Here is a 13,069-nt window from a genome sequence, read left to right on the forward strand (position 1 = left end):
TTACATGTTTTAACGTCTTTTTTCAAAGTTTGGCTAATGTAGTGGCTTGGAAATGCTTCTAGATGTTAGCTTTCTTTTATGCCCCATCCCTTGATAATTAAGAATTTACTGAGTATCTTTTAAGAAATTTATTATGAAAAATTTCAAACATATTGAAAAGTTGATCAAATTTTAAAATGAATGCTCATATACCTACCATCTGGATTTTTTAGAGCATTTTACATAATATATAGGAAATTTAAATTACAAATATACTTTAAAAAATTACTTGCATGTCTTTCTCTAATTCACTAGAATGAAGCTAACAAGAAAACCCTCTTTTGCTCTATATTTCAAAGATTTTATATGATTCCATATCCTAAAAATGCAAGAAAAGAAATTTCTATAACTGAAATGTATATATTACTGAGGTATTACTACTTTGGTGTTAAATAAAAATTTCACGTAAGTCACAGTAGTCATTTCTGGTGTTTGGTAAAGAGAAACGATGTCATTTTTTCATGTTATTTTTGGATTTTCTAGGTCTTTGTGGATCCCCTTACAGTAATAGACATGGAGTTCATTGCCAGTACTCTGTTTCCAGCCATTGACAAAAGTATTGTTAAAAAAATGGTTGCTTTCAACAACCAAGTAAGTACCTACGCATATTATTTGTTCTTTATTCTTCTGATTTTCTCATTTTCTCAACATGGAACACTAAATTACCAGTCTCCGTAACTAAGATAAATCACATAGACTTCTAAAAGTTTCTAGTGGAAGGCAAGCTACTCATTTGAGGGTTACAGTAATTCAGTTCTGTTGCATGTATCATTGTCAGTGCTTACCAGGGTATTCCTGGCGTTGAGAAGTCTGGGTTGGGAGAAGGAGACATCTGAATCACTCCTGTTGTTGAATCAGTCCTCTGTTTTGGATTATGTATGCACTCACAGTACACTGATAGTACTTAATGCAGTGCCTAGCAGTGGTACATGCTTTCCTAGTAAGGGTAATTTCTTTTCAGATTGATCACGAAGTGACTGTCGAGAAGAAATGGGGGCAAATAGGAGGACCCTGGGAATTCAACCTCCGAGACCTTTTCCGCTGGTGTCAGTTGATGCTAGTTGACCAGTCCCCTGGGTGTTACGATCCTGGTCAGCATGTGTTTTTGGTCTATGGTGAAAGAATGAGAACCAAGGAAGATAAAGAAAAGGTGAGTGTCATACTTGCTCTTTGCGTTTCTTTCCATCTGTAAGTTGATTTCTTCCTGAGGGACAGAAGGGGTGAACTCATTAACAATACCAAACCCAGTAAAAGCTGCTTGGAAATTTAGAAGTTACAGGAAGAAACTAAACATTCACCTGTCTCAGAGTCTCGTAGTTTGCTTTGGAGGACACAGTTTGCTTATCCATCTAAATCCCCATGATTGCAAACCTTCTTTAACAGTATTGCCCTCCATTAATAAAGGCTTGGTCTTTATCACCTTTCCAGGCCCAAAAGTGAGAAGCAGGAGGAGACAGGTGATAACCAGTAGAAGAGGAGGGCTTTCTACTTTTAAATAAATGTCAAATTGAGAGGTATTTTATCTAGAAAGGATACATAGATGAAAAGAGAGAGGAAATTCTGTATCTAAACGGAAGTAAAAATATCCCTTTGTAAGTCGAAAACAACACCAGAATTTCCAACTTAGTAAGCCAATAATGTGTGCATTTTGCTTTGTGGTATTTCAAGTGCAGTTCATGGAAAATTCACAACAGTTGCAGGTGGGAGGTGCTGTCATGACCTCTTAGAGCTGAGGATCCAAGGCTCAGAGTCATGGAATCTCAGTGCAGCAAGTGGCAGAGCCAGCTCTCCAGCACAGACCTTTCCACTTTGCCTGCTATTCCTTCTTCTGTATCACAGTTGTTTACAAACAACGTAACTTACAGATTCACGTGAGTTAGAAACAGTAACCTCCTTACGGACGTGAAGATATGGCTGCCCATAGCACAAGTGACTTTCACGCACTTTGATTCTGCTACTAAGAGCACAGATCCCCTTTGATGTGGCATCCAGAGTCTAGCCCAGTGTTAACAACTCATTTATTACATGCAAATGGCTTTCAGTATGTTAGGACAACATGTTCAGTTAGTTTTGTGTTTTTTTTCACAAATTTTAATTCACATATCATCAGCTAGTATTTTAATTCCTTCATCCACTTACTGGTTACAGTATATTAACTGTGGCAGGAATGGCCAGTGTTGGGTAATTGATGTTGGTCAGATGATGAGTCACTGTAGGGTGTGGAAGGTTTCCATCACTTCTCCAGTTCAGTTGCTGTAGTTGACCAAATGTTTTCTGAGGGGGAAAAAAACTAAGTAAAATAATAATAGAAGAAGAGAGGCTATAAAAGTATTTGTAGTTTTAACTCTGGTATAATATCAGGGAGAGGAGATGATATGCTGTAGAGTGGGATATAAGGTGAGAAATTGCCTGGACCAAGGAGTAGGTGGTGGGAGCATTTTCTTCTGTGCTGCTTTTAGGCTTTTACTCGGTGTTTGATACTCATTATGATTTTATCTTTGTTGTTCTTATTTTCTGACTTCAGTCCAGTATACATTGATTAGTATGAATATTGCTGCTTTGTTAGAAATGCACAACTTCTTGCAAATATTTTGGGTGGCTGGAATCTTTGTGGCTGCTGTGGGCTAAATTAGTGTTTTTTACACACCCCTTTATTTTCCCCTCCCTAGCTCCTCTTAGATTTAAAAAAGAAAAAAAAAAGTGCAAAAATGAAGTACAGTTAACAGGAAGTTTTTAACAGTATTGCTGCTAAGGAAGGGATAAGTGACTGTAAATAATCAGTCAGAGAAATTACTTTGCTTGTCCTCTCTACCTAAATATTTAGAAGGATAACAGTGATTTTGGAGTCAGACAGGCTTAGATTTGAAATCAGTTACCAACCATGGGCAAATCCTGTAACTGTCATGAATCCCCTAATCCATATCTATAAAATGGAAATGGAAATAACTATTTTGCAAGGGTATTAGGATCAGAAATAATCTATTAAAGCACCTAATATAATGTTTGGCACATGGTAGGTACTCAGGAAACAGTCATTGTTCTTCATAAACTTCATGTTTCTCTTCTACCTTCTTTAGGTGGTATCTTGAATGACGAAAGCAAATTCATTTTTCATCTTAAGGTTTATCATAGTTTCTATGGCTTTAATTTATGGTATATTCTCACTGGAATCTCAGAATAATTTGAGATTATGTGATTACTCTTTTCTTAAGCTTCAGTTTACTTTCATTCTGAAGAATTAAATGCAATCTGTCCTTTTTATAAGAAAATTCAAAAAGATAAGGACTCAGAATATTGTCATTCTCCTCTTGTGTTCATGTTTACTAGTATTTATTCTAGAAGGTTTGGCTCAGAATTTGGTGGAGTGATTTGTGTTTTGATTGTATCATCTTCTTCCTTTAGGTCATTGCCGTATTCAAGGATGTGTTTAATTCAAATTCTAACCCGTACCTGGGAACCAGACTGTTTCACATCACTCCCTGTGATGTTCAGGTGAGGAGAGGAGGATAATCCTCTTCAGTTTTCTATGGCTTCTGCTCCCACTCGCAGGCACACTTGTGAAAGCTCACCGGCATGTCTTTTTCAGCTGGGCTACTCGGTGCTTTCCCGTGGCAGCTACGTTCCTCCCCCGACTTGCCGGCCCCTGTTGCTCCTGCACCAGTCTTTACAGTCTCTGGAGTCAGTTATGAAGTGTGTACAAATGAGCTGGATGGTCATCCTTGTGGGGCCGGCCTCAGTGGGCAAGACCAGCTTGGTTCAGCTCCTGGCACACCTTACAGGTCACACTTTAAAGATCATGGCCATGAACAGTGCAATGGACACTTCGGAGCTTCTGGGTGGATTTGAGCAGGTAACTGATCTGCCTCTGCGTTTTCAGGCAGAACACAATAAACCGTGTGGTCTGGCTGGTTGTCTTCTGTGTTGGTGGTAGCTACAGTAGCAGTGTTCTTTGATTCTGGCCATGGACTGTGCTGGGTTCACGTGCTCTGGAAATTGCAGGTTGATCTCATCCGGCCGTGGAGGCAGCTCCTTGAGAAGGTGGAGGGCACCGTCAGGACCCTGGTAAGAGACAGCCTCCTCGTCAGTGCTGACGATGCAGAAGTAGTGCTGCGAGCCTGGAGTCATTTCCTTCTGACGTATAAGCCCAAGCGTCTTGGAGAAGGTGGTAAAGGTGTCACGATGGAGATTGTCAGCAAGCTGGAAGCAGTGTTACTGCTTATGCAGAGACTCAACAATAAAATCAACTCATACTCCAAAGCAGGTATGTGTGTTTGGGTGTGTGTATCAGGCACTTACTATTAGTGTCCACCTGCAGGTAATATATTTGTAAATTCAATGCCCATAATTTTTAAAATGAATTTAATGATTATTAACAATCAAATTTTGGAAATCTTTGTCTTAGGAAATAAAATGAAGCTGATGTAAAGTATTCAGAATTGGTGATCCTAAACAGAGGAAACAGGAAAGAAATTGGTTACTGAGTTTGATTTATTCTGTGTATAATCAACCACAGTGACTTGTATGTAACTTTGGTTTTATTTTTTGTTGGCCTGTCTTTTAAACTTGTTAATAACTTCTCAAGAAATCGAGTATTTCAAACTGAAGAACAGAAGTCTAAATTGATAGCTAGGAATCTATTTTGTATAGAAGGTGGAGGAAATTCCTCAGTTAACCTGGAAATATACAACTCTCATCTTGTAGTGCAACTTTTTCGGTGGTAATGAGCATGCCCTTAGGGGAGAATTGATTAAAGGTTAAGGCCTGTCACTAAGGTTGTCGTCCTTTCCAAAACCTGCTCTTAACTGTTTATTCCTTAGGAATTCTCAGTTATTCCTTGGGAATAGTTGATTCCTTAGGGGTAAAGAAATGAGACTCCCCTCTTCCCACTGTGTCAACATTGTATCCAGATAGTTTACTTTCTTAGTTAAGACAGTGATTTCAATGTTGTTTTGATCTGTCATTTTCCAATTCAAGCTCACCATTTGAATTTGAAATTCTTTACTCATTCATTCAAATTAATTATTAGATATGTTAATGAAGTCACACATCACTTTATATATTTTTAAAAGATAGGTATTGTAAAACTCACCATTGAGGTTTGAATTCCTACTGAGTGGTGGACACTATGTTAAATACGTTTACTTTTAACCCTCACAACAACACCACATTACAAGGAAAATGAACCCCATTTTATACGTGAGGAAGTGGATGCTCACAGAGGTAAAATAACCTGCCCAGTGCCTTCTTGTTACCAAGTGGTTAGAGTAGGTTTGGGTTCCAGTCCTCTCTGACTTCAAAGCCTGGAATCTGGTGTGTATGGATTTCTTTCATAAGTCTGTTAAAATGTAAATATCTAGGGAAGTTCTCACAGCCCATTCTCAATACTGCCTTTTTTTTTTTTTAATATATTTATTTGGCTGCATCAGGTCTTAGTTGTGGCATGCGGGATCTTTTGTTGTGGCGTGGGAGGCTCTTCGTTGTGGCACACGGGCTCTAGAGCGCTCTGGCTCGGTAACTGCGGTGCACGGGCCTAGTTATCCTGCAGCACGTGGGATCTTAGTTCCCTGACCATGGGTTGAACCCGCGTCCCTCGCGTTGGAAGGCAGATTCTTAACCACTGGACCACCAGGGAAATCCCAGTACTGCTTTTTATTTAGGATTGACTTTCATATTATTGAGTAATTCATTTCTTAGGGATATTGATAGAGTGAAAGAGGCTGGGTCTAAAACAGTTTGTCTACTACTATTTTACTTTTGGTTAAAAATATCTTTTCTTCTTCTTTATATCTTTTAATGTCCCTATGATGAACATGTATGACTTTTAAAATCTATTCTAGTTTCATATTTTATCTTAAATCTTTGTACATATTGAGCATATATATAATAGCTCTATTAACATCAGAATGCAGCCCTTAGGGACTTAAAGAAGCAAGAAAATATATCTAGGAATTTTTATTAGATTCTGGGCATTTTGAATTTAAGTTGCTAAGTGCTGCTTTTTTTTTTTTTTTTTGAGGTTTTCTTTGGGGGGAATAAGGCAGTTGAGTTGCTTATGGGTCATTTTTATCTTTTCAAGCTCGCACTTAAGCTGTTTAAGGTCAGGTCCGGAGTAACCTTTACTCTAGGGTTAAAATTAACCCCACTCTTGAGGCATGGCCCTATGGCATCTCTACTGAAGGTCCTGTGTGTTATGTGGAGTCTCTTCGCTTTGACTGGTGGGAACTGGAGTGTTGTTCAGCCCCGTGTGAACTCTGGGAATTGTTCAGCTCACAGCTCCCCGGTAACTGTCCTTTCCTTGGAAGTTTTTGCTCATGCTTGTGGAGTTTCAGCCTTCACATGCACGTGTAGATTATTATTGAGCCAAAGACTCCAGGAGCCCTCATCTGGATTTCTGGAGCCATCCCTTTGAGTAACTCTTGCCTTTTGAGCACCCTGCCCCTCATTCTAGTTGCTGTAGCCTCCCTGAATTCAAGTCTGTGACCTCAGGTCATTGAGGCCTTGGGATCTGTTTGAGTTTCCCCTCCCCGCTTTGCAGTCTAGAAATTGCTTCCAGGCAGAAAGCCGGCCATTATAGGACCTCCTTCCCTCAGGTGTCACAGTCCTGTACTGTTTTCCAACATCTGAAAGCAGTTGTTTCGTGTATTTTACCAGTTTTCTTATCGTTAAACATCGGGAGGTTAAGTCTGAACCTTACTATTCCTTCATGGCTAGAAACAGAAATCCAACATATATTACCTTATGATATGAAAAAGGGTCAGGAAACAATTTCTCCTCTTTCTTTTTTAAAAAAAATTTTATTTTATTGGAGTATAGTTGACTTACAGTGTGGTGTTTCAGGTGTACAGCAAAGTGATTCAGTTATATATGTACATATATTCATTCTTTTTTAGATTCTTTTCTCATATAGGTTATCACAGAATATTGAGTAGAGTTTCCTATGCTATACAGTAGGTCCTTGTTGGTTATCTGTCTTATATAAGGAAACAATTTCTAATAAGAAAGATCAATTGAAAAAATTCTGGGAAAGGACTATCTAAACTATGAAGCAAATCAATACCGGTTGTTACTGTATGTGATATGGTCATTACAAAGGATGCCCTGTTTAAGGACACTGATTGCACTGTGCCGACTGAACAGCACTTTCCTGTAGTATAAATGCAGTAACAGGTGGAAGACATGATCCTTCCACATTTGAAAAATTAAAACACATAAAGATAACGTCCCTTCTCTATCACCCTTGAGTCAACTTGATCGAGCCATTCATTCAGAAAGCCATTAAATATTTTCTATCCCCAAACCTAATTTTCTTACTTGTTTTGTTCAAACAAAAACGAAAATCTGGGCTTCCCTGGTGGCGCAGTGGTTGAGAGTCCACCTGCCGATGCAGGGGACACGGGTTCGTGCCCCGGTGCGGGAGGATCCCACATGCCGCGGAGCGGCTGGGCCTGTGAGCCATGGCCGCTGGGCCTGTGCGTCCGGAGCCTGTGCTCCACAGCGGGAGAGGCCACAACAGTGAGAGGCCCACATACCACAAAAAAAAAAAAAAAAAAAAAAAACACGAAAATCTTTTTGTTTACCATTATGAAACTTTAAAGAACTGGGCCAGAAGTTTCCAGCCTTCTTTTAATAAACTCTTAGTTTTTTGTTTTATTTGTTTGCTTTTGATTGCCCTGGTTTGAAATTAAATACCGTGGCTGTGACGTTTCAGAGTTTGCCAAACTCGTGGAAGAGTTCCGAAGCTTTGGTGTGAAGCTTATGCAGTCAGCCAGTGGCCGAAGCTGTGGCACGTTCGAATGGGTTGACAGCATGTTGGTTCGGGCCCTGAAGACTGGAGATTGGCTTTTGATGGACAATGTTAACTTCTGCAAGTAAGGACTTTCTATTCAATCATGGGTCTGATTGAAATTTGAGATATGCTTGTCAAAGTAGAAACCCAGGTGGAAGTTCTGGTTTTGTTTTTCCTCCCTCCCTCCCTCCCTCCCTCTTCATTGGTGTGCGCAGGTGTTGCGTTGTGCGGGCTTCTCATTGCGGTGGCTTCTCTTGTTGCGGAACACGGGCTCAGCAGTTGTGGCTCGCAGGCTCTAGAGCGCAGGCTCAGTAGTTGTGGCGCACGGGCTTAGTTGCTCTGCGGCATGTGGGATCTTCCCGGACCAGGGCTTGAATCCGTGTCCCCTGCATTGGCAGGCGAATTCTCAACCACTGCACCACCAGGGAATTCCAGCTCTGGCATTTTTAATCCGCTGTTTTCTTAGCTAGAAACACATCCTCAGCTATATTCTATAGGCTTCTCCCAGTGGTGAACAATGGTAGTTGGTTATTAGCTACGATATTTTAGTTCTAGCAGATAGTTTTGAGCTGAACTGAAGGCTAACAAAATTGGATTACTTCTCCAACTAACATCCTTTGAGTCACACCTTTGTATTTAACATCAGAAAGCTTCCTTTTGTTAGGGTTTTTTTTTTCTTTCCTTTCCTTTTTTTTTTGCCGCGCCACACAGTTTGTGGTATTTTAGTTTCCTGACCAGGGATTGAACCCCACTCCACGGCAGTGAAAGCGCTGAGTCCTAACCACTGGACTGCCAGGGAATTCCCTGTTAGGGTCATTCTTAAGTACAGATTTTTGAAGTGGAGGGTCTGACACAGGGCAGACATTCAGTGAATGTGCATTCAGTGTGTACCACTTGATTCTAAAGTAAGGAAAAGGGCAAGTGTAAGACTACTCTGCCTGTACAGTGAGCGTAATACAGGTCAGGTGATGGGCTTCTCTACCTGGAGCATTTTCAGAATGTTTCGAGTTAAAATCCAGTTACCTTTAAATGAATTTGATAATATTCGGAAGTGGGGGAGAGGGAAGGGGAAAGAGAAGAGAGTTTTATTAGTTCAGGGAACTTTCCATCATTTTCCTTAATTTATTCAACAAACATTTTGTATATTTACTGTGTATGAATCACTGGGCTGTGTGCCTTGGGGAGTGAAAACGGGAATTGATAGGAAAAGAGATCTTGGAAGAATCACAGTTCTGTGCGGGGACGTGATCTGTGCTGAAAGGAAGACATGGGTCAGGCGCCGTGAGAGGCCTGAGCCACGGCAGTAGTCAGTGTGGCACGCCAGCCAGTCCCCCATTTGGATTCTCTCTGTGCAGCCCATCGGTGCTGGATCGTTTGAATGCTTTGCTGGAACCCGGAGGTGTCCTCACTGTTAGTGAGAGAGGAATCATCGATGGATCCACTCCCACCATAACACCAAATCCCAATTTCAGGTATTTATGCCTCTTAAGTTTGTGCCTCAGAATCTGACAGCCTTCATGTCAGAGGTGACCATTCACTAGGGCCACCTTACGTATCGTATTTGTACACTCAGTCATGAACATGTTCATACATTCATTGATTTAACAAATATTTACTGAGGCTCTGCCATTTGCCAGGTGCTGGTGTGCTTTGGGGGGCATAGCAGTAAATAAGGAAGATGAGGTCCCTGCCTTGGGTTGGTGGTGAAGGCTGGAAGCAGGGAGACCAGTTAACAAGCCTTTTGCAGTTCAGGTGAGAGATGATAGCTTAGACTAGGGCTGTGAGATCAGTGGGACTTGCTCATGGGCTTGGGGTTAAGAAAGGGAGGAAGCAAAGATGGCATCTAAGGTTTTGGCTTGAGTAATTGGGTAAAGGGGTGCCATTCATTGAGAAAGGGGAGACTGGCAAAGGAGCAGGTTTGGTGTGGGGAGGGTTAGCAGCAATCAGCTGTTTAGCTTTGGAGGTAAGTGTGAGCTGTCAGATAGCTAGATGCAGAAGTTGATGGACATTGAATGTTAGGAAGCTAAGTGTTTCTGGAGAATACACTGCTCCTTTTTCTTTTCTCTGTAGGTGAGTTAGAATAATTGATGAATTAGCACTGCCTGATGTGGGGAATACCTGAAAGTAAGAATTTTACAGTCCTCAGTACTAAAGGTGCACTGGATACACAATACTTAGTTCCTTAGGAAAATAGGTTTAGAGAAACTGATTTGCTGTATTGATGCATTTTGGAACTAGAGGATAGAATGCAGATGTAAACAGCATCTGAACGTTGAGTTAACAGTGTCTCTTTTGATGAGCTCCCTGAAGATGAGCCACATACGATTTGCCCTCACCAGTTGTTGCTGAGCTGCACTGTTGGTTGCACTGAGATTTTGATTTTTTTCCCTTTGAATTGCTATACTACTAGACTTTTTCTCTCAATGGATCCTGTGCATGGAGAAATATCCCGAGCTATGAGGAATCGTGGACTTGAAATCTACATTTCAGGAGAAGGGGATGGGAGCATCCCAGATGACCTGGATCTGAAAGTCCTACTGCACAGCCTTGGGTTGGTGGGGGGCAGTGTGTGTGACATCCTTTTGGCTTTGCACTCAGAGACCCGAAGTGCTGTTGTAGGTAAGGTGCTTGACTTCTAGGCCTCTGCAGGGTCTTCTTCCTCTGGAAATTCATGTTATTCCATTTGACTGCTAGTTCAGGGGTTCTTACATTTAGTGTCCATAGAAACAGAAATTACCAGGAAAGCCTGTTAATAATGTAGATGTGCTTGGTACCCTTCTTCCCCAAGAGGTTGGGTTCAGCAGGTCTGAGTGAGGACAGGAATCAGCACGTTACAGAAGCTTCCTGGGGAGCTCTGCCGCACACACTCAGAGAGCCACACTCAGAGGAGCACCTGTACTGCTTTTCACACTGAGATTGGTGACGTTTGTCCTGCAAATCTTCACGGCCATCATTGAATCTCTTGAAGGTTGAATAAAGAGGGAGCTTTGAGTTGTTTAAAACAGACAGGTGTTACTTCTTCTAAATGTCCAAATATACAAGAAAGAGCAGTAATAATAACAATAATGGAAAAATAATGAAATGTTACTTATTAAGTAACTACTCTGTGTTAGGCGCAATGTTGGCTGCTAATTTAGTCTTCACATTAGTTCTGCAAGGTATATTTCCATTTTACAGAAAAGGCTCAGAGAGGTAGATTAACTTGTCAAATCCAAACAGTTAATAATGACAGCTGGGATTTGAAAGCAGGTCTGTTGGATTTCAAAGCCCATGGTTCTTTTTGGCACCATGCTCATTTTGCCCCCTTCAGTGTGTGTCAGCTTTAGATCCAAGGGTCTGTGTGGCCAGGCTTTATCACATTAGTAAATGAGTCATCTAGTCACTTCCCCAAAAGGTACTGCTGACAGAGAAGGAGGCGAGGAGGGCGGAATAGGAGGCAAGGAATGTGAATGTCCCAAGTTCATTGTGTGCTAGTGAGCCCCTATGGTCCACTTGGAAGGCTTTCTAAAATAAGTATCTGGGTGGATTTGAGTGGAAGTTTGATGTGAAAGTGAAATTTGTCCCTTTTCATTAGAGATTTTTCAGAATCTGTTGCTCATGGATGGCACTATTTCTTCTTTATAGGTTCTCCAGCGTCCTCGTTGTCAACACTCATTCAGACAGCCTTACTCATTGTGCAATACCTACGGCGAGGGCTGAGCTTAGCCAGAGCCTTTTCTGAAGCATGCTGGGACACATATGTCCGTTCCCAGGCTTCACCAGCAAACCAGAAGGTACTGTGAAGTGTTTCACACAGCTTTCTACGTTATAACGTTACAGGTAATAGGAGGAAACTTTATTGGTGGCAACTTTAATGACCTAAGAGAGCCATCTGCAGTTACACTCACTCTAACAGAGATCTGGTATCCAGGCACTTTCCTGGAAAAGAGCGTAAATGTAAATATTCCTTGAAACTTGCCTCTCAGCAGAAAAAGTGAAATTTAGCTTGTAATGTTGGATATTGAGGAATGTGTCTGAGTGTTGTGAGAGGGTCACAAGGGGTCTAGAAAACTGCTGGTGCCCTGCTAGTTTTGGGTAAGAGCACTTGTGTCTCGGTGCCTGGACACCATGCGTTTTTATCTCCTACCAGCTTGTGCAGGCTTTACTGGAGAAACACGTTTGTTCTCTGCAAGCACATGAAACCTGGGGCAACTCCATTCTTGCCATGGGGCTGTGGCCAGATTCTCTGCCCTCGGCTCTCTCTGCTACGGAAGATTCTCATCTCTCTAAAGTCCGAGGCGATGGACAGATCTTAGCATATTGTCTCAACAGGCTGAGCATGAAAACGAGCAACTGGGCAAGGTTAGTGGAGCCTTGAGCTTCTGTGTCTCTTTGGCATCTTGACTTTTCCTCCCTCCCTCCCTTTCTTTCTTCCTTCTTTCCTTCCTTCCTCCCTCTCTCTCTTTCTTTCTCCCTCTCTCTTTTTTTGATGGTAATGGTCATGACCCAACATATTTGACCAGAATGTTATGTGGCCATTTTCCACACAGTTCCATTGTTTGTTGTGATATTGCTCCCTATTTATTATTTAGTATAGGTACGTGTTTTAATTGTCCCCCTTTGGAGGGGACTCATGTTTTCCCCGTTAACCTCTTCGATACATTAATTGTAAAGTTATTGTCTTGGTTCTTTGAAATACGAAATGAAGGTTTAACCCTAGTACTAACTTTGCCTATTGCAATGAATTTCAGGATTCAGCCTCTTAGTTTGCCAGACTTAGAGAAAATTATGCAGTCCCCCCACCCGGAGAGCTTAAAATTCAATTCAGTTGAAATGGATACTTACTGGATCGATGAACCAGATGCTCTGGCTGTGGCTGTTAAATTGCTCATAGAAAGAGCAACCAATCAAGACTGGATGCTCAGAGCTAAATGGCTTTATCATTTAGCCAAGAATGTGCCACAGGGGCTTGGTGAGTAGAGAAACTTAATTTGTGTAATGAGGGAATTTAAGTACACTTACCCGGCTGTAGTAACTCCGCAGTTGTTTTACTCTCTGACTACACTTAAAATTACATCTGGGGAAGCTCCTAGCAGGACGTTTATGACTTAGCATTACTGCTTATATAGCTGTTAAAATATTAAGGAACACATCTGCCCTTAGATATTCCCTGAGAGAAATTTTTTTTTCCCCACGTAATCCTTAGCATTTCAGGATCCATCCAACTTTCTATCAAATCCAGAAGGAAAATGTACTATATTATGT

General features: G+C 41.3%; 1 protein-coding gene across 2 annotated transcripts in view; it reads left to right on the forward strand.

Annotated features, from left to right (window-relative positions):
* The window catches only part of MDN1 (midasin AAA ATPase 1), a 160,891-nt gene that overhangs the window by 80,923 nt on the left and 66,899 nt on the right, over positions 1-13,069 (forward strand). For both annotated transcript variants that reach the window (XM_060114594.1, XM_060114595.1), the window contains exons 39-49: positions 523-630; positions 1,001-1,189; positions 3,442-3,531; positions 3,626-3,889; positions 4,039-4,300; positions 7,748-7,907; positions 9,181-9,297; positions 10,236-10,444; positions 11,450-11,598; positions 11,955-12,166; positions 12,556-12,776. In XM_060114594.1, coding sequence (XP_059970577.1) covers positions 523-630; positions 1,001-1,189; positions 3,442-3,531; positions 3,626-3,889; positions 4,039-4,300; positions 7,748-7,907; positions 9,181-9,297; positions 10,236-10,444; positions 11,450-11,598; positions 11,955-12,166; positions 12,556-12,776 — 1,981 coding nt within the window. The remainder of the gene's footprint in view (positions 1-522; positions 631-1,000; positions 1,190-3,441; positions 3,532-3,625; positions 3,890-4,038; positions 4,301-7,747; positions 7,908-9,180; positions 9,298-10,235; positions 10,445-11,449; positions 11,599-11,954; positions 12,167-12,555; positions 12,777-13,069) is intronic.

Source organism: Mesoplodon densirostris, chromosome 12, assembly GCF_025265405.1.
Source record: "Mesoplodon densirostris isolate mMesDen1 chromosome 12, mMesDen1 primary haplotype, whole genome shotgun sequence".
NCBI classification, from domain to species: Eukaryota; Metazoa; Chordata; class Mammalia; order Artiodactyla; family Ziphiidae; genus Mesoplodon; species Mesoplodon densirostris.